This window comes from Tauraco erythrolophus, chromosome 8 (genome assembly GCF_009769465.1).
Source record: "Tauraco erythrolophus isolate bTauEry1 chromosome 8, bTauEry1.pri, whole genome shotgun sequence".
Taxonomy (NCBI): domain Eukaryota; kingdom Metazoa; phylum Chordata; class Aves; order Musophagiformes; family Musophagidae; genus Tauraco; species Tauraco erythrolophus.
The window spans coordinates 5,414,424-5,436,219 of NC_141472.1; the positions used below are offsets into that span (position 1 = coordinate 5,414,424).

A 21,796-nucleotide genomic window follows, 5' to 3' on the forward strand; every position below is an offset into this window, starting at 1 on the left:
GGAGGCAGGAGGATGAGGGGGCATGCTGGTGGCTAATGAGCGCACGGAGCTGGGTACCAGACCCTGCTGATACCAGGCCATCTGGCTCATGGAAGGAGGCCAGAAATGTGACATATTCTTGGCATACGTGACTTGATTTCCAAAGCAAAACCAAAGTCCAGCCTAGGAGGTGAAGAGAGTGGGAGGAAAAAAATAATAAAGTAACTTTTGTGGAACTCATGAGCTAAGGAAGATACCGAACATCCCTTTGCATCGTCAAAGGGAATGAGCAAACAAGTTCTTCCCAGACTCTTTCAGGGATGATGCAGCAGGAGCCAGCTCTTGGCTCTCCTCCTGTTGTCTCCTGATCTCAGCAGTCCCTTCTTTCCCAAACAAGGTATTTTTCCATCTAACCCATTTAGTTTTTCAGCCCCGCATTCAGGAAGGTGTTGGTGGGCATACCACCAGCGCACTCCTCCAGCCCGGGTGCCCTGGGACCGTGCTGTGTGGTCCCCGCTGTGGTTACTGGAGAGTGGCCATGTTGTGGTCAACGTTTGGGCTTCAGAATGGTGCGTCTGGAGCAAAGTTGTGATCGGGGGCGGGGGGGGCGATGCAGTTGAGCCACTACTTTCCTTGATGCTGCTTCTCAGCCCTCTGATGTTTCCTACAGGTGCTTTCCTGGAACAGCTCCTTGCTCATTTTGTGCAGGTACACATGCTTCGAGAACTGAGAAGAAAAACTTGAACAGCAATCCTGGGTTAGATTACGCGTGGGATCTGCTGGTTTGATGACAATGCTCTGGCTTGCTTCCGTAAAACCCGTGGATAGCTGTGTATCCCATTGCCTGCCCCTTGTTTCTCCTCATTTCCAACAGCGAGCAAGTGTCTGCTGTTAAGGAGGTCTCTTAACTCAGCTGCCCATCCTTACTTGTTTACCCTTCTCTCTGAAACTCATTAGTGCCACCAACCTGTGGCTGATGTTGGGAGCTTCACGACAATGTAGCGTGGGGTGAAAACCCATTCTCCAGCACAGGTACGCCCGGTGAGAAGGCAAAAAGGGAGCATGTGGGAGCTGGTGTCCCGCTGGTGTCCCACTGGTGATCTGCTGTGGTGTTTTCTGAATTATTTCTGAGTTATTTGCATAAAGGGTTGGCTTCTGCTGAGGTTATCGGTCCGCTCCTGCACTGCAGGTTCACCCCTGGGATGGGTATGGATGGTGCCCCACCATGTGCCTCCTTGCTCCTGCATGGTCTGGGCAAGAGGGGCACCAGCTATCTGCTTTGGGCAGTTCCCTGTTAACCTGCTTCGCTGCTGCCTGACTCCCTCTAGTATTTCAACCTCAAGGAAACAATCTGGCTGTTTTCTCCTTGGGCCAATCCAGGGAACAACCTGCTTTAGCGCAGGTCACCTTGGAAATGCATTTGTACCATTTTCTCCTCTACTTCAGCCATCACAATTGAATGATCATCTTGGGTCAGCTCAGCACTAAGTGACTGAAGAAGATATGTCAGCAGGAGAAGGGATGGAGAAGTCACCTCTGGGTTATCTGGGTGTCTGTACAGAAAAGCTGCTGTACCCATGATTTTTGCTTTGTCCTCACCAGAGCTCAGAGTCCAGATGCCCAGCGCAGTTTGCAACAAAAACTAAAGTCTGTGATTAAAGAGCCTGGAGGTCTCTGGGCATCTGTTTCCATCTCTAGAAATCCCTGCTGAAAATCAGTTGCTGTACGTTTCTTTCCCAGCTCTCAATTAAATGCTCATTGTGGATTATCTGCTGTCAGGACACGTTTACCTTGCGATATTAGGAGCTAGTCGTGAATATTGGGAGGAGAGGAGTTGGTTAAAGGGTTGCTTCTAGGTCTTCCACTTGTTGGCAGATTTCTTTTGCCACCAGATGGCCATCGTTCCCAGTGCTGTCTCCTGCCTCTGCCCTTCTCCGATGGCCATATCCCCCATGCCGGGTGCAGGCATGACGGTTTGCTTAGTGAAGAACCATGGTAGAAAACGCCTTTGAGGATCGTGAGGCATCACTTGGACTTCTGCCCTGAGTGCTGGGCTTTGCCAGCATCCCAGGCACATCTGGCGCAGCAGGTCCTTGTCTGCTGGACTCTTATAACCTTCCCACCTTAATAACCTAAGCCAACTTAATCGGGCTCGATTCCTCGTAAAACTTAGGCTTGGATGACTAAATTAACAGAAATGGTTATTGTCCCTGGAGATGCAACTCCCATCATGCATCAGTGGTGTGACCTGCTCACGTCTCCTATCGAAAGCCCTGGTTTTGGATAACGGGCTTTCACGAAGCATCCCCTGGGGCTCACCTCTTCACAGCTCAGCAGGCTTAATCCATTGGTGAAACTTGGGGACTTCTAAGCCACTATTTACACTTTGGGACTCTTTTATTATAATGGGAGGACAGTGGGGGAGAAGCAGAATATGAGGGAGTGTTTTTCCCAAAGGCTGTGTGCAGAGGAGCCTGGCCAGAAGATGGGCAAGCTTCACTCATTGAGTAGTCCATTCTGCAAGGGGTGACTGATTGATTTGGGGTGGGAGAACCCTAATGTCCTACATGCAAAGGAAGGAGCCTCTGGCTGAGGAGGTGAATGTGTTGTTTTTGTTACTGTTTAACAGTCTCCCTCGATGTCAGGAGCACTGCTGGTGGTGATTTCCCCTTCCTTCCCCTGCCCATCACCCAATCCATCCCGCAGCATCCCCCTCGTGGTATGCGAAGTCATCTCGGACCCACCCCTCCCAGGAGTTCAGACCAACCCTTTGTGGCCAAAACTCAAAGCACAGCCCCACTGTTATCTCTTCAACAGCTTCCAGAAGATAAGGAACCTTGGGTTTCTGCCCTGCCTTGATTACCCCCCACTGAACGTTAATTAAAGCTTCCAGCAGGTGCTTTGCGAAGTCTCATTCCACACAAAGCGAGTCGCTGGGATGCGGTCTGGTCCCTTGCTGGGAGGGAGCAATGAGCTGGAGAGGGACGCTTGGTAACACATGCAGCTTGCTTGGATCTGCCCCAGCCAAGGGGAGACCATGCCCCCCTCCCCGAGATAATCTAGGCTGGTAGCATCTCAGGGAAGAAATCTGCTCCATTTGTTCAGGCTGGCTTTTGAAGAGAGGTCATGCCGTTAGATGAGCCAGCCAATATCTGGCCGGGGGGATTTAGGATTTGCTGATGCCTGAACAGCCCATGCTGATGACTTGCTTTTATCATCCTGAGCAATCAGATCTGGCGAATGAAACCTTTCACCCATCCTTAATAGAAAGGAAATTGATGCTGGGAGCTCTTGCTGGTACCTGTCAAAACGGAATTGCACGGCAGCAGCTTTTCTCGTGATGGTTAGTGTGAGCCGTGACACCCGCTGTAGGCAGGGCAGGAGTTGACTCTGGGAAAGATGAGCTTGGAGACAGCATTGCCTCTCCCAGAAATACTGGCATCCTCAGACAGTGAGGAAACATTTGTGGATGGAGATCTTGTCTTCTCCTTCCCTTGTAAGCCTGGTTCAGTCCCAGTAGCCCACAGCACCAGCAGCAGCAGGGTTATGGACCAAGGTATGGACCAAGCCCAGCTGTCACATGGGCTTAACCTGGCTTGCTGAACTGAAATGCTAAAGCTGAAGCAGTTTTCCCCCTCTCCAAGTTCAGCAGGGCACGTTACTGCCCGGGGAGGCAGAGGCTGTCCTGCCTTTTGTGCCTGGTTCACTCTGGCAATTGCTTTCCCCAGGTTTCATCACGCTCGCCTATAAATAACTCGAAAAAACACCTCTGCGGGTGATAATTGGAGAGCCGTGTGGCTGCTCCAGCTGAAAGTACCAATCTTGCTGGTGCCAGCTCCCTGCCATCCTCCAGGCATTGCTGGGGACCGGAGCCAGCTGTCCCGTGCCGTGACTTTTGAGGGGCTGCGTGGTACTGCCCATATGGACATCACCCCTGTGCTGCTCCCCAGGCCGTCAGGGAGGAGAGCAGGGCTCTGGACCATCGCAGCCACCACGCCTGCAATCCCAAAGCAGCCTCGTTTGGGGATGCGTGTGGTTTTGAGTTGGTATGTTTTTTGTTGTGGGTTTTTGTTTTTTTTTTGGGGGGGTTGTTGTGTTGTTTGTTGTTTTTTTTTTTTTTTTTAAGAAAGGCTGGTGCTGCTCCTGGCAGGTTGGCATTGCTCATCCATGCTCCTAAGGGAAGCAGACACACACACCCCGCGCACATCTCGATCTTTCAGTGCTTTCTCACGGTGGAAAACGAGGCTGGAAGGGAATTTGGGAGCTCCTCTGAAACCCCCCGATCTGGAGTCGTGGCTGGCTGCCAGCAACAGTATTTACTTTTCACAAAGCTACCCGAAAGATAGATTAAAAAAAAAAAAAAAAATCAGTTCGGTAATTGCAGGTCTGAGTGTGAGCATCCAAATGAGAGCACATGGGGTGAAGCAGCACCAGGACCATCTGGGGCTGTCTGGCCCTGGGAGCCCTGTGCAGGGGAGGAGAAAGGAGTGCTGGTTTGCAGGTCACTGCTTTTTCTTGCTCTGCCCTTGAGCAAGGAACATGTTTAACTTCTCAGCTTGTCTTGCAAGGAGGTTAGTCCCCCTCTGAGCACTGTGTCCCCATGGGCCGGGGATCCTCTCGGCCCCATACGCTGGGAAGGTAGAAAAGCCCAAGAGCCCCCTGGAGCTCTGGTGGCAATGGAAAAACCTCGACGTTGCCCTTGGGGACAGAAGGGCTGGGTTGAGGCTGCAGAAACCCTGTGGCTGCAGAAAAATGTCAGCAATTCCTGTCATTTCCCGTGGTCTGGCTGATGGGAAGCAGCAAGAGATGCTGACTGCACCTTCCCACCAGAGCCGCGGCTGCTGTGTCCCCCAGGAGCCCCCCAGCCCCAAGCCAGAGGTTCTCGCCCGTTTTTTGCAGCCAGGGGGTCCAAGGGTCACCAGAGGAGCCAGGAGCAGCACTGGCTTCCACTGCTTTTTTTTTTTTTTTAACCCTGGTCTTACTCTTGCAAGCTTGGATGTTAAAATCCAGGCTGGAATAAAATAAACACTTAAAAAGTCCCCAGGTGGGAGCAGAAAGCAGCAGCTCTCCTCTCCGTTGGCAGCTCCAAAGGGGGGTGCCAGGTGAGCGCCCAGCGATGGCAAGAGGCTGCTGGAGTCAGGATGTGCCAGTGCCTCCCTTCTCTGAGTGCAGCCAAGGGCTTTTGGCTGCTTGTGTTTTGGCAGGTGTTGAAAAACAAGATATTTGGAGGTTTTGCTGGGAAAGCTCAGGCTGCAGTAGCTGGAGCCCCAGGGCAATGGGGAGCCTGTGCAGCTCAGGGAGAGGGGTGATGACTGGGGCTGCCTCAGTTTCCCCTTTTTAGGCAGTGACCTGATTTCAGCTCTGTTGCTTAGAAACGCATCATGGCCGATAATTTCTCCTTCACCCAGCAAGGGAAGCAGGGGCTTGGGGCTTTCCCCCTGTGTAAGGGGCAGCATGGCTCTGTATGGCACCCAATTAAGGGGCAGTGAGGGGGGACAGCATCCCCAGCATAACTCTCCCCTGGAGAAGGGTTGGGCAGGCTGTGTCGTGGGGATGCTGCAGCCCTTTTGGCTCCCTCTTCTGCACCGACGCTGCTTGTCCCATGCAGTTTGGCCCCTAATTTGCTCTGAAAAGCATCTCCGTGCAGCAGGCTCCGTATTCCTGGAGCACAGGTGGGTAAACAAGTCACTCTCCGACTTCCACCGACCCACCTGGACTGGCTTGGCCGGGCAGGATGGCCTTTCCTTGCTCCCTGTTAGCAATACCGGAGTGTCCTCTGCTGGGCACCATGTGATGGTTGTCCAGTCCTGGCCCCACGTGTCCCTCAGGGCCCCTCTCTCCTCATTTCTCCGGTGAGCCAAGGGAAAATAAAGAGCAGGACAAACTAGTCGAGGCTAAGGAGAGCAAAGGGAAAAGGAGAGGAGGAGGATACCTGGTTTCTGTTTCGCTGTGGCTGTGTTAAAGATCTTTCCAAAAGGAAATGAAAGCCATGGGATGGGCATTTTGATTCTTCCTCTCTCTCAGCGTCTTTCCTCCACCTACACAAGAGGTTTTAAGTTGGAAAAAAACAACAACCCTGTACAGCTATAATCACAATTTATTTTTTTTTAAGTTCTGTTCACCTGATCTGAAATTAAGAGGGTTTTGTCTTGGCTGTGCAGAGAGAGTCACTGGATCGATCCAGAGCCTGTTTGCAGCAGAGTACTCGGACAACACCTTCATGAGGACATTTTAAAGTGCTTTTTGCATCAGACAGCTGCTGGCAGCCAAGCTCGTGCTCAGAGACGACTGAAACCACCACGGCTGGGGGTGTGATGGGCACTGCAAGGTCTCGCTAGGTCTCATTTTCAGAAGCACAGATGCGCTGCTGTCACCTGGCTCCAGCTGGGACAGCCAGAGCTGTCACTTCAGGAACAAGAGGAGCCACAAAAGCTGCATTTTAAAAGCAAGTCCCCCTCATATGCACTGTGAGGACTCTCCTCATGTCCCAAAGAAGGGTTTCTTTCTCTTTACCAGGGGCAGAGGAGGGGAGGGAAAGGCAGAGGATGAAAAGCAACAGTCAGCATGGTCCTGGCCAGGTTGCAAGTGGCGTGGATGCCCACGGGAATTGGGCACTGCCACGGGGCCAGGCTGAGGAGGAGAGGGGCTGTCTTCTTGAAAGTACCTGTTTTTTCAAACAGCAATAGAAAATAACAGCACCGGGTGCTTAATAGGACACCTGTGCTGCCATGACGTACTGGGATGCCCCGGCCTGTTTCGAGCCCTGAATATTGACTTATGTTTAAGTCTTCTCTCATTTTTTTCTGTATGTAGTAGTGGGACTGTGGCAGGCTCAGGATGTGACCTCAGCAAGGACCAAGTTATCAAGCAGTGAGACAGTAATGCTGAGAACTGGCTTTTGTGCATTAAGGTGGCTTTCACACGATAGGTGGGGCGTTGAGTCTTTCCCTTCTCCAGCTCTCGCTCAGTGATCAACAAGCATTAAGCACCGTGCCTCTCAAGTCAGAAAACACAAGAGCCATTATTAGTAGTATTGGAGATTTATTTATAGGGCTGGGGTTTGGGTCTTTACCTGAACATCATTTACAAAGAGGAAATCAGTTGGGTTTTATAAACATTGCTTACACAAGTCTCATCACCTAACAGGTAAACTCCAGATCCAGCATTCTGCCTGACGGGGAATGCCTTGGGTGAAACACCAGTGGCTTTACAACTACTTCCCTGCCAAAACCTTAATTTTGTTCAGGGTGTTGTAAACACACACAAACCCATTTAAGATGTGTGCCTAGCTTGGCTTATGTATGTGACAGGTGTTGTCAGTGCATAACAGTTGCCTCAAAGCTATACAAAGATCTCAAAGTGCTTGGTAAACCTGACAGTCTTACACTAGAGCAAACGGTTCTCCTAAAGCCCTTGAAGCAAAGACTTACGAAATCCCTCTATATCTCCATTGCATATAGAGGTTAAAAAAAAATATGTCACCCTGAGTTCTCTCTACACCAAGATGTGGAAGCCAGGAGCCTTGGGCTTTCCACTAATATCTTCCCAAGTGACTGAAGCACTCCTATACAAATGATTTTCAACAACTGATTCTTAATTAAAGGCAAAAATTATATTGGTGAAACCACCTCCATCACAGTGCTAGTTTAAAGGAACGTTATGATTTCTTGACTGAAAGTCAGCAATTATTTTAGTGAAATTTAACGTGTTCTCTGATCTTCTGGTCTAGAGCAGAGGCCTTCTCTGCTTTCATCTGCTACTGGGACTTTGATTTGGCTGGCTTTCTTGTTCTTCCCTTCTTAAAGCAGCACCTGCGGCAGCAGAACAGACAGCACTTCACAGAAATGAAGAGAGAGAGGAGCACCACGGCGAGGAGGAAGGCGAAGACGTCCAGGGAGTGGTACTGGATCCAGTTCAAGTCGTGAGCAGCAGGTCGCAGGTGTGGGGCCCCCTTGTGTCTCATCACGAACTCCACCCAGTGCACGGCCAGGTCCAGGGGGTGGATGGGTCTGTCGAGGTGAAGGTCTGAGAGACGCTGGATATTCTCTTTATATCTGCAAAGAAGAGAGGTTCAGTGTTTTCAGTTTTGTGCTGCTGAGGCAGAGTCCCCAGAAAAAAAGGATGCAGTGTCAGTTGTCTGATGGCCCACTGAGGGCTTCTCTGGTGATGTTTTCCACCCCCCCACCCCATGAGATGGATAATGGCAAAGTTATTGGCCCAGAAAATTACCGTTGTCAATGTCAAATAAAGGAGAAAAAGTATTAGAAAAAGAACTAGAAAATTTAGTTTGAGCTGTCAGCAAAATTTCTGAGATGAAGAATGAAGGTATCTGGCTGAAATGTGAAACTGGGTGTAGAAAAGTCATCCAGCTGAAGAACAAGACGCATTATTAGCAGCAGTATTATCATTGCTATAAGAATGGTTAGGAAACAATGGCAATAAGGTGCCATTTCTCAGAGACACAGTGGGGAAGAGGACGCCGAGGACTGAGAGGCTCTAGTGACAAGAGAGAACGGGAGTGAGGAAGAGGAGGGTATGTCTTAAAGCTCCCCTTGGCTGTGATGCCTTAAAACACCTTGGGCATGCTGACTGCAATCCTAGAATGTCTAGCATGGTTCCCTGTACCACCTCAGCATCCCCACGCGTGTAGATGAGAGATGTAGGGGAGAGATGCCCCCCAACCTGCCCATTCCGTTCAGCGTGCTGGTGTTACACAACAGCAGAAGGTGAAAGGCTGTGTTTCTATTACTGACTTTTTATCGTTAATAACTGCTTTCAGGGCCGTGGATATGTCCTGTGAAGTCATCTCAAGTATATTCAGCGTCAGTCCCGCTCCCCGTGACTCCACTCGCTTGGCGTTGTCCATCTGGTCTCCAAATAAAGGCATCAGTACCATTGGCACCGCATTGCATATGCCCTCGTAAATACCGTGTGAGCCGCCGTGGGTAATAAAGGCACGAGTGTTAGGGTGAGCTGTGGAGGAAGGACAGACTCGCTTAGTTATGTGATTTATTAAGTCACAGCAGCACATTCCTGGGGAAAAAAGCTTGCACAAAAATGGCACTGGTAGGTATAAATCAAGAACTTTGGGCTGTCATGTGTATTATTACTTATGGACAGACTTAGGGCTGCGGAGAACAGCACAGACCTTGGGTTGTAGAGCTCTGTCTTGGTTTGGGTAATCTCTGGAAAGTCTTGGATAATCCTCCAAAGCTTCTCAGATTTTAGGATGAAATCAGAGCCAAGTGAGGTTAAAAAGGATGTTACTATTGCTTATTTTTTTTACCATGTCTTCCATTTGCTGGTTTTGCAGATCTCCCACAACCAAGCCCTGTTGTCTAACCAATAAACGCACTCCTGGCAATAGCACGTACAATTTTACCACTTGAGAAGCCCAACGACCTGTCTGGAAATGCTCACTTGGGGACCTTAAATTTTCTTTTCAGTCCAGTAGACAAAAATATGACAAAAACTCATGACTGGATGTTGAGACTGGCTAGTCTCAACGAGGACCTCAATGAGGACCCCCATTTTTGACAGTAAGAGTAGTCAAATGTTGGAATGCCTTTCCAAACAGAGATGTTTCATAATTCAGCAATTTTGAAGTCGCAATCAGATAAGTTTCTAAAAGACGAGCTCCAGTTCAAACAGCAAAGGCTGTAATGAAGCCCTGTGACCCACAGCGATACAGGGAGTCAGCACAGATGATCATAGAATCATCTGGTTGGAAGAGACCCTCAAGATCATTGAGTCCAACCATTCACCCTGCACTGTTAGGGTCCCTAAACCATGTTCCTCAACACCAAATCCACACGGTTTTTAAACACCTCCAGGGATGGGGACTCCATCACCTCCCTGGTGCTAATGAGGCCTTACAACAGCAGTACTGGATTAAAAGAAACACACTTGTATCACTCAAGGTACCTCAGACCTACCTAGAAGATCATTCTGTGGCAGCCACTTGACGAGCTTTACATTCTTGGGCAGATTGGGGGGCACCTCTCCCGTGTACCGCCACACAACCTTTCAAGAGAAGAAAACACAACATCAGTTCTCAGCAACTGGCCTCTTGCTGCTGCTCAGTGGGTTTGAGAAGCACAGCTGAAAACATCCATAGTGCACAAAACCTGTTTGGTTGTGCAGAACAGCTGGAGAGACGGTTTCTTCCGGCACCAGGGAGCAGGGGAAAGCAGGGAGGACCAAGCACACTGAAAGCTGAAGGCAATCATGTACTGTACTTGAAAACAGTGTTGAATTGCTGTGCTGAAAGGGGAAGAGGGAAACCGTACCGTTTGAGGGACTGATCCCAGGGCATCGGCGATTTCTATGGCTTTCTTCATAGGAATGTCGGAGACCATGGAGCCCAGCGAGAAGACAACAATGCCATGTTCCCCAGAGGCATTCACAATAGCTTCAAATTCCTGCCAACACAAAGCACACCCTTAGTCAAAGTCCTTTCCACGTCGTATGCTGTAATTTCTGTCACGTTCCCACAAAACTCTGTGGAAAGGCAATAAAATCAGCAGTCAACACAACAAAATTATGATCAGAGAAATTAGTTGTCTATATGAAAGTGAGTCCCAGGGGAAAAGAAATAAGCACAGATGGACGAACAAAGTCATGGAGGTGCATGAGGGTTTGCAGAATTGAAGCCTGAACCGACATTCAGTACGGACATGAGAAAAAAACTACTTTAAAACAGTCATGTAGCAAAGCCTGCCTGCTCCAAGACATGGGTTTCTGTGCAGTAAAAAAGATGCTGTACCAATTAAGGAGATAAATTCATCATCATACTTTTCCTGGCAACCAATCCCCAGGTGAATACATTGCAGTTTATTTTCACATTTATTGCAAGTCAGATGCTCTGCATTTAGAGTTGATGTTCTTCTTTTCAGACCGTGCAGCTGGAAGAGAGAGTTAAGAGTTTTGAAAAGTGTTCTGACAGCAGATAGCTCTGACTTCTAGTATCTGGATTTATTGGGTCTGCTTTGAGTATGATAATATTGAACCACTGCCAGTTTTTTAATGTTTTGTTTGTTTGACTTCAATAATAGAAGGACTAGGAGATCTGTCACTGGAATCCAAACCAAAAGGTGTCTGATGAAGCAGAAAAACAGCTGAAGGCTGGAGCAAAAATCCTGTGCCATAATAAAATATTTGGTAAAGCCAGGGAAGGAAAGACAAAACTGGAGGGAATTGTTGCAGGCATCAGAGTTAAACGAGTGGAATAAAATGAACTAAATGTTCCTGTAAGTCTGGAAGTTGAAATGTTATCTCTAGGGTCTGAGGGGATAACCAAGTCTGACTCTTAGTTTATGCTCTGTTATGTATTTTTGCAGCTGACCAGAGTGCCACGGCCCTTCGCTTGAGACTGGATCCCAAATAGAAGGAGCCATCGCAGGTTTGGTGATCCCTGCACCCTGAACAGCAGACCTGATGCTGTCCTGAGAGCAAACAAGGTGAAATGTAACTCTAATTTCAGGGCTCAGTTCTGTCTTGCCAGATTTCTCCGAAGACATGCTCTCCGTTAAGGCGTCATAGATGTCTGGTTGGGAACTCAGGGTTCAGTTCTGTTCACTCACAGACATCTGGGAATGCAAAATCCTCTCCAAATTACAAATGTGCTTTTGATACAAAATTCTTTGGCCAGTGGTTGACTTGCTTCCTGCAGTTCCTGATGCAGTGGAACACATACAGCTATTTCAAGACGTATTTACCCCTATTTATTTTCTGTGGGACGAGTCACATCAGCTTTACTCTCTTCTTGAAATGTTTTTGTGTGCCAAGGTCAGAAGTTGTGTTCCTGCTCAGAAGTGCCACTACTATGAGGAAACTTTTTGCAGCCCTGCTTTGGGAATATGCAGGTTATTTTAGTAGTCTTTTAAAATAGCATCTGTTCGTCTTGGTGGGTGCTACACACCACCTTTATGAAATACATGCAGTGGATACTCACCGAAAAATAGGAGAAAGCACTAAGAATGAGGAGGATTTTGTAGTGGAAAGTGGCAGATATTCCATATTTAGGAAGTCTGGCATAGTTTGAGCAAAATACAGGTGCAGTCCAGACCTGGGACAGAGTATTTGACATAAAAGAAGCAGATCTCTTGCTGCTTCACTGGGTGGTAGGGATTTCATTCAGGTCTGCCACTGTCTGAAATTCCTGCAGAAACGGTCCTCTGCGTGATTTGATCTGCTGCATTACCCCGGCTAGCACCCAGTCTTGTAAACAGGTGTACAAAACAAAATTACTGGAAATAGGCAGACAGAAAATATTGAGGGGAAAAAGAAAAAAAGAAAAAGCCCAGCTTTTTGTGCATGTTTATCTGGGAATCCAGAAGTCTCCTGCCAAGTAAGGTAGTCCTCATTGCACAAGAGATGCAGAGGTGCAAAGTGCTTTCCTATCCACTTCCACTTTGCTCTCTCACCTCTTGTTCCTGCCGGGAGCTCCATCTCATGGCGAGAGCCAACAGTGCAGTCACAGCTCAACTAAGGGGAAAAAAAAGGTAACTAACCTGTGATAATGTTTTTTCCTGAGCGCAGCTTATGCCTCCAATCAAGACCATGTTAGGCATTAGGGGCCTGGGATACTCGAACACAAAGTCGTATTTCATGAGCCAGATAGACGCATGGCTAAAGAGCTGGAGCACTGTGGCCTCTTGATGGAGGAATTCTTTGATCAAACGCTCATATGGTGCATAAAGAAAGCTGCAAGCCAGGGAACTGCTCAGGCTAGCTATGAGATTGCCTGCGCGCTGGAGGAAGGCCATGCGGTCCGTGTAGCGAGTGAAGAACCTAGGAACGTAAGAAGGAGGATTTGGGCAGAGGGTAGCGTGGAAGTCTAGGCTGCACGGCAGTCCCCGTACAAAGTACACAGAAGGTAGGGAGAGATGTTCGGCCACTATTTGTCCACATGGAAAATAAGGATCCATAAAGACAGCATCAAATTTGCTTTCTTCCAGGTATTCGATCAGCTCTTTGTTAGACAGAAGACGTTTGCAGGATTCAAAGAACATGGTTGTAATATTTGCCATTTTGGACAATTTTTCCAAGAAGGGTTGAGGTGTGAAACTGCTGTACCCCAGCTTTTTAAATTCTGCCTCCACATACGCCTTGGTGTAAGGCACAGAGTATGTTTTCATGGTGCAATGCACCGACGAGTCTATCCGCAAGTTTATCTCTGGCGCAACCACCACCATTTCGTGTCCCCTCTGTCTGAGCCGCTCCACAACCGGGCGCATGCTGAGCCAGTGGCTGCCATCGATAGGTACAACCAAAAGCTTTCCGCCTTCAGAAAAGGTCCACGGGAGCAGGAAAAACACGACCCAGGAGGCAAGAGAATTAAATCCTGGATTCGAAGAAGCCATTTTCCTTGCGCAGTCAGCAAAGTTTTAAACGGCCGCAAAACTATTGCAAGGGATGAGGAGTGAGTCGTAGAGTACTTTGCACTTTAATCTCGACTAAAGTAAGTGTTTAATTTTTAACAGACTGCATGTTTGTGGGCAGAAAAAAGGGTAAATTTTAACTGTGGGTAAAGGTTGAGTTTGTCGTCGGTGCACAGTGAAAGCTTTAAGTAAGTGGGTGCTGCAAGGTAACGTTGAGCGTTTGAATTCACATGAGAGGATTCCAATGCTCCAGGGAGAAGCGTCAAGCAACTGGTAGCGTGTCGCACCGAAAGGCTGAACAGAATTGTGAATGGGAGGGAACAGCTGAGCGAGCAATCACTACCTTACTAACATCCAGTTAATGATCAACTCCCTGCCTTGAGTCTGCTGAGCTGATTGGACACAAAGCTCCAACAAAAGTCGGACCTTTGGATTACCTTGTGCTCTCGGAGCCTAACGAGAAGCAATGATTGGCGGAGATTTGATATACAGTGGGTTGATTCCTTTCCATGCAGAGCTCCTGTTTACTGCAATAGGAGTTCAATGCATGGAGAGACAGTAGGGTCAGCCTTAAAAAGGTGAAGAGCAAGAAATGATCTGTTTAGCTTTCTTCACTCAGAGCCTATTACACAAGCTTGGTGACTTGGGGGCCTACAGCAAAGCTGGAGAGGGACTTTTTACAAGGGCATGTGGCGATAAGACAAGGGGCAATGGATTTAAACTGAAAGAGGGGAGATTTAGATTGGATATAAAGAAGAAATTTTTCACTCAGAGGGTGGTGAGGCACTGGAACAGGTTGCCCAGAGAAGTTGTAGATGCCCCATCCCTGGAAGTGTTCAAGGCCAGGTTGGATGAGGCTGTGAGCAACCTGGTGTAGAGGAGGGTGTCCCTGCCCATGGCAGAGGGGCTGGAAATAGATGATCTTTGAGGTCCCTTCCAACTCTAACCATTCTGTGATTCTATGATAAGATTGATCTTCAGATTTGATTCTACAGTGCAGCAGTTATCAAGGCTGATTTTTTCTAATCATCCTCTTATATGCTGCCTCACATTGTTTCTTACATAAATCCAGAGGCAAAAGAGCTCCCTCTACCACCTTTGACTGCATACCCCTGGGTTTGGGGTATTCAGCTGCATTATCGATCCCGGTAAGTGCCTGGGTATATACGCAGAGTTAGTTCCATCTTTCTGGTTTTAATCCAGTCAAGCCTCCTGCGATCAATCAGTATTCCACGACTGTCAAGGATATTAAATCATACGATATGGCATCAGATCATTATTAGCATTATTAGCCAGCTGGATTGAGTTGAATATAATGAACTAATTAACTAGTCAACTCAAGGTACCGATCCTGCCTACAAGAGGCAGGCCATTTCCTCCTGGCTGCGGAAGATGCAACAGCGTCCTTGGTGCCGCAGCCCAGGCTGGTGAGCAACAGTACGACCTAGAATTATTTTGTCATTTATCTAGATATAGCATACAAGCCATGATAATCTAATATTATAGCGTTGTGCTTACAAGAAGCTGAGCTATAGTTAGGCAGGTACGTAGCTGTGTAAGCTGTCCTGGAGGGAAACCCTTCAGCTGCTTGCAGTGCAAGTCTTATGATCATCTCTCACCTGGGATTCCCACTTCCAAATCTTGCCATCACAGAATGTTAGGGACTGGAAGGGACCTCAAAGGATCATCTAGTCCAATCCCCCTGCCGGAGTAGGACCACCTGGATTAGATCACACAAGAACGCGTCCAGGCGGGTTTTGAACATCTCCAGAGGAGACTCCACAACCTCTCTGGGCTTCCAGTCTTCTGTAACCCTTACTGGGAAGAAGTTCTTCCTCATGTTTAAGCAGAACCTCCTATGTTCCAGCTTATATCCATTTCCCCTTATCCTGTCATTGGATGCCACTGAGAAGAGCCTGGCTCCATCCTCATGGCAGTCACCCTTTACACATTTATAAACATTAATGAGGTCCCCCCTCAGTCTCCTCTTCTCCAAGCTAAAGAGACCCAGCTCCCTCAGCCTTTCCTCATAAGGGAGATGCTCCACTCCCTTCATCATCTTTGTGGCCCTGCTCTGGACTGTCTCAAGCAGTTCCTTGTCCTTCTTGAACTGAGGGGCCCAGAACTGGACACAATATTCCAGATGTGGCCTCACCAGGGCAGAGTAGAGGGGGAGGAGAACCTCTCTGGACCTACTAACCACATCCTGGTATTCGATCGCATATTGGCTCAAGCACAAATACTACTATAGGAAGCACTTAAAAAAGCAAGTCTTAAATAATCACTAATAAATGCTGTAATACCCTCAGTGTAAACAATGACAAACCTTTGATAATGGCTTCTTCTGCTCACAGTTGATGCCTCCAATATAGACCATGTTTGGCATTATTGGGCGCGGATACTCAAAAACAAAGTCATATCTCATCAGCCAAATGGATGCTTTGCTAAATAGTTCCAGTACTGTTACTTCTCTGTGAAGAAACTCAGAAGCTAAGTTCTGATATTGTAAATAAAACAAATAGCAAAGCAAATGCTCTGAAGACCCAATCAGGAAGTTCTTCACACGCTCTGTAAATGTCATATGGTCTGAACTGGATGAGAAAGTCTTCGGCACATAAGAAAAAGGACTAGGACACTGGGTGGCTTTGTAGTCTAAGGTACATGGAAGACCACGCATGAAGTACACTGAAGGGAGACAGAGATACTCAGCAACAATTGGTCCGCAGGGCAACACAGGATCCATCATGATGGCATCAAATTTGCTGTCTTGGAGGTACTTCATTAGTTCTTCATCATATAAGAGACGCCGACAAGTGGAAGAGAACATATTGGTCATTTCTGACATATTGCTGAGTAAACTTGTATATTTTTCTAGAAAGGGAGCGTTATTAAAAATTTTTTCACCGATGGAATTGTAGTATCTATCCACAAACTCCTGTGTGTAAGGCACAGAATATGTTCTGATGGTGAAAGATTGTGAGCTTTTCATGAGCAAAGTGGCTTCAGGAATCACTGCAATGATTTCGTGCCCCCTCTCCCTGAGTTTCTCCAGAACCATACGCATGCTTAGCCAGTGACTTCCATCTTGAGGCACAACCAAGAGCTTCCCACCTTCTGTCAGACTCCAGAAAGAAAGAAAAAAACAAGCCCAGCATATATCTGGTACCTCCACATAACTGTCATGGGGTTGTTGGTAGGAAAAGAAATTAACTGCTGCTTCTGAGCAGCATATGAAAGCAAAGAAGGCTTGTACATCATTTATAACTTGAGCCTTTAACCTTTACCTCTAAGAAATGTTTGCTAAGACAGGTTGTTGGAGTTCAAAGATCACATTTTATACAGTGATAAAAGCATTGATAAGAGTGCTATCAAGGGATCTAAAGCAAGGAGCATTTCCATGCATTTATGTTGTCTTAAATGATTCAGAACAATTATCAGGGTCTTTGATTAGCAGAGGTAGCAGTCCTTTCTGAAGGGATTTTTCCGGATCAGCATTGTTTGAAGTGAGTCACTGTGCACTTGACTGTCCTGTGCCAGATTAAAGTCAGGAGTACTGCTTCCCAACTTTCATGGCCACTGAGCTTCTCTAGAGAGCTTATAATACAAGAAGCCTGTTGCACTATTGACATGAAAGACCTAAACCTCCAACTTTCTCTCTTACACCTTTGCTCAGAAAGATACCTGGAGTTCACACAGGATGTTCTCCATGGCAAGCAAGAGCTGACACACCAAGCAGTGGTGTCACCAAAGTTCGGGTAACATATTAACCAAACACCTTTTTAGATAACCTATGATGGAGCAGAATATGCAGTTCTTGCTCAAGAGGGGTCATAACAGTTCACAGGTGAGCGGCTCGAGGACAAACGTCTTTTTGAAAGCAGTGATGCAGCAGAATATGTGGTCCTTGCTCAAGAGGGGCCATAAGAGTTTATAGGCGAGAGGTTATGGGCCAAATGTTTTTGAAAGTTTTTAGTAATAATAATAGCTACTTTTCCAAAAGAAGTTAATAAGTCTTGGCTGTGGTATGAACCAATGGAAAGTCCACACCTGTGTCCTGTGCTTACCAGAAGAAAGGGAGAATAGAGTTTCTGAGCTGCTTCTGCATGTGCTAGGATAAGATTTTTAAGGCACAAAGAACCCCAAACCATGTTGGAAGTCTTGTTCTTTCTAGCACACGACCACAGCCTACAGCTACTCAGTGGGGAGTAACAATTATGACGGAGCCAAACTTTTCTGGGTAGCAGTAAATAGCATAATAAGGGCTACAAATGGCAGATTGAGAGATTCAGACTGAACATTTGGAAAAGGCTTTTTACCTCGGAGGTTTTGAAAGTTCGGTTGTATAACAGCATGGCTAATGTGGTCTGATGTGGAAGACTGTCTCACTCCAAGGACTTGTTTAAATATCCAAATCAGATTGGCTTGAATGAGATTTAAGTACCTAACTATTCTTGAGAACCTGGGTTGAAGCTGCAGCAAATGATGCAATGGAAAACCAGTGGGTAGATGGGTGAATGAAACAGGATCCTATAAACAACACAACATCCTTAGATACGGAGAACATGCACAGGCACATGAAAACTTTCAAGATAAACCCAGAAAAGGCAGATATGTGCAGTCTGTGCTTAAAAGAAGTGCCTGATGAAGCAGATCTCATCTGCCATTAAGGCATATTTCATGGAAAGGGAAAAGGCGGATACCAGATGTGTGCAAGTTTACAAAAGCAAAATAAGATACAGGAACGGTAGCTGAACAAGAGCAATTGCTGGCTGGAGAAAAGAGACTGGTTTAGATCCCCAGTCAAGCACACCTGATCGGAGGGAGCTCTGAACATTTTCTTCATGCTGTGCAGCAGCCTGGAAGAGTTCACTTGGAGCAGGTAAGAGTGATGGGAAATGTGTTTCATGAAATGTCTACCTTCGCCAAAGGTACCTGGGTGTGATAAGCACATTCCAAGGCTAATACTAAGTATGTCCTAAAAAGTTTCTTTTGATGGGAGGTTCTCCATATGGCATGTTAAAAAAAGTGGTTCTCATAAGCCATTCCCTAGGCAGCAAGAAGAACTGTAACATCTAAGGAAACTGCATTAAAAGCAGAAGGAGTTTCAGACATCAATATAGCCCCATTCTGCAGCCCATTTAAGCAGAACTTTCTAGCTACAGTGAGGTGATATTAAATGACCAAAAATGAAAGGATGTGGACAGAAGGTATTCTCGTGTGCCAGAGAGTTAGCTGCAGTACTTGTGTGTGCACTTTCACATTTCAGCGATGAAGAGGAAAAGATCTCACCTACCACGGCGATGCAGCGTTACACATGCCCTAAGATGACAGTGCGCAGGTAGTTAATGCAGAGTGGCAGCTGTACTGTTACCCCATGCTAACATAAATCCCATTTTTTATGTATAGTCACTTCCACGTAGTCTTGAAATTGTGCTAACATTTCAGCCAAACATACATTATCTGCGCAACATTAATACATAATGCTATAAAACAACATTAAAGAGGTAAAAAAACCCAACCAGCCAAAACCCCTTAAGGCTAATGGCACGTTCATAAGAGTTTAAAAGTTGTGTCACTGGATTATGAGCAACATGTGAACATCATTTCATGTCTATATGAGTCCAGAGACTGAAGTCCACTAGGGGAAGGGCAAGTTCAGCCTGTTCCAAAGACAAAGGTGAAAAGAGATATCTATCAGGAGAAAGTAAAGCTAAAATACAGAGTTGAGTGCCAAGGTTGTACGTTGGAAAAGGTGTGGTGAATATCTCCAGTTAGGGGAACCCATTATTACGTCTTTTGTAATTCTACAAATCCTGGCAGTCAGAACGTATCTCTTATTAACGACCCAAATCCTTTTTAAATTCATAGGTTTTATCTATAAAAAAAAAATCTGCTGGTGTTGAGAGGTGCTTTTTGTGTGTGTGTGTGTGTGTGTGTGTGCATGGCGTGAAAAAGTACTGCCTTTTGTTTGCTTTAAGCTTGCTGCCGCCTCATTTCAGTGTTAGTCATAGGTCAACTACTGGGAGAAGCTGCCGATCAGTTCCCCTTTCACCTTTGCTACACTTTTCAAGATTTTTATAGATCTCTGTCTATAGACCACTGCCCTCCTCTCTGCAGTGTAGGTCCAGCCCCAGTTTGGGCTCCTTTTTCCCCGTCTTAAATATGGCATTCGCAGAGGCACTGATTGGCTTGGCCCTAGCCTGAGGAGATGGGGGATCCAACCTGGCCAGAGGCCACTCCAACCAGGTTTGGAGCCAGGGGAGCTTTTCACAGCTACTTACAGGGGCCATTTCTGCAGCACTTCCCATGCTACCAAAACCCCAGCACCTAAACCCAGCACCTAAACAAAAGTATGAGTGTATGGCAATTCAAAACATAGAGAATCCTTCTTGTAAGAAAAAACACAGGAATGTAGAGGAACTCAGCAAGGGCAAGTTGGACCACAGGATGAGCAAAGGTCTCCTCAAATCAAAGTCTGCCTTGCACCACATCAATAGCCCTGACTGAAGAGGTGCTGAACAACCTGCTCTAATGTCAAAGCTGGCGTCGAGTAGAGGGACGTGACCAATGGGGAGTTCTCAGAGCTAACTCCACATACAACACTTTGTCCATCTTTATATTGTGGTATTTGGATGGCTTCACTGAAACAAGTACTGGCAAAGCAAAAGCAGTTTGAAATCTTTCTACTAGCACCCAAAGAAAGAGACCTTTTCTAACAAAACCTGTGTTACAACTTTTCAGACAACATGAAAGCCTGCAAAAATGTCAAGAAAAAACAGTACGACCCACCTGAGTTAGCTTCTTGTAAGCACAGTTTACTCCACTAACCGTAATCATGTTGGGCATCAATGGTCTCGGATAGTGTAAAACAAAGTCTATCTTCAGGAGCCAAATGGAAGCCTTGCGTAAGAGGTCGAGCACCGTCACATCCCGCTGAAGGAACTCAGAAGCCAGTTTTGTGTATGGTTGAAAAACAAACTCACAGAGAAAATAATTTAACATGTCCACGATTAAGTTGTTTGCCCGCTGGAAAAAGTTCATGTGGTCTGTATAGTCTGTAAATAGCCTGGGGACATAAGAAGGGGGATGGGGACACTGAGTGGCTTCAAATTCTATACCACATGGTATTTGCTGCACAAAAACGACGGAAGGGAGTGAAAGATGCTCAGCAAGTATCTGCCCACAAGGTAGTATTGGATCTGTGAACACCGCATCAAACTTGCTCTCCTCAAGATATCCGATGAGCTCTTTGTTGTGCAGTAAGTGTGCACAGGTAGACAAGAACATCTCACCAGATTTTTTTAACCGTTGATACTTTCTAACTACTCTTTCCAAAAAAGATCCTCCTTGAAGTACCTCATGTGAAAATGCTTTCAACTGTTCATCCATCTCTTCCTGTGTGAAAGGGACTGGGAACATTTTCATAACAAAATTCTTCGTTGGCTTTATGTGCATACTGACTTCAGGTGCAACGACGACGATTTCATGTCCCTTCTGCTTGAGACTGTCCAACACCTCCCGCATGCTGAGCCAATGACTCCCATCCTGTGGCACCACCAGCAGCTTCCCAGCAGCAGCCAAACCGAGCACAGACAGGAGCAGAACCAGGGTCGCCATGACTTGCGGATAAGCAGTGAGCGGCGAGGCCATTTTTGTAGGAATCTGGTGAGTGCTGCCCAGAAAGAAAACCCCCGGTGGCACTGAAGCACCAGCACCAGCTCTGCACTTTTAAGCAATCCGTGCTACACCCAAACTTTTGATCCTTCAGAGTATTTCCTGTGTGGTCAATGTTTAATCATTTAACTGATAAAAGGCTGAACAAGGAGCAATAGAGTTCAGCAGTCTATCTAGGCAGAAGGTAAATGTGATGGTTGCACCAGATAAGCCCTGCCTGTTTCTACTAGAAAAGCTTTGGCAGCTCTACTGCCTGTGAGCAGCATCTGCCAAGCCACCACAGTCTCCACAGGCTCCTTGAGATGGATTTGGTTCTCAGATCTCACATAGCCATCTCCAAGGTGAAATCTTCTGAGGCCTGCCTGTCATCAGAGACAGTGCTTCTTAGCCTGAGAGTCCACAGCCTGCAACATTCCTGCTGATTCCAGCTGTGGAAATACCCAGGTGAAGGAGCAGACAAATTCCTTCTCAAAGCAAGAAGTGGTAAGGCAGCAAAGGTGTGCCAGGACAGAGGCCTGGCACGCATTTCTCTGTGAATGCCAGACCCTCCTACCATCACTTGCACATTTGTGTGGATTGTACGTAACTGCAAGGCTGTGACAGCCCCTCGGGCTGTGCTGCTCATCCAGCACTCAGGAAGGGAGAGAGCACCAAGTCACTCAATGCTGCACTGAATACCTTCAAGTAACCACAATGAAAAAGGCATCAACAGAGCATACTTTATAAATGAAAAGGTAAAGATGCCTACGCTGAAAATGGAA

At 46.9% G+C, this 21,796-nt stretch overlaps 1 protein-coding gene and 1 pseudogene across 1 annotated transcript; both read right to left on the reverse strand.

Moving 5' to 3' along the window:
• Positions 1-7,735: 7,735 nt before the first annotated feature.
• On the reverse strand, positions 7,736-13,343 carry LOC104376654 (UDP-glucuronosyltransferase 1A1). Its single transcript, XM_009983267.2, has 5 exons — positions 12,492-13,343; positions 10,269-10,400; positions 9,915-10,002; positions 8,733-8,952; positions 7,736-8,033 (listed from the first exon to the last, which is right to left on the reverse strand). Exons 1-5 carry the CDS (start codon positions 13,341-13,343, stop codon positions 7,736-7,738), a joined length of 1,590 nt encoding a protein of 529 aa, XP_009981569.1.
• A 6,783-nt stretch (positions 13,344-20,126) lies between these two features.
• LOC147528291 (UDP-glucuronosyltransferase 1A1 pseudogene) lies at positions 20,127-21,011 on the reverse strand (annotated as a pseudogene).
• Between the last annotated feature and the right edge of the window lie 785 nt (positions 21,012-21,796).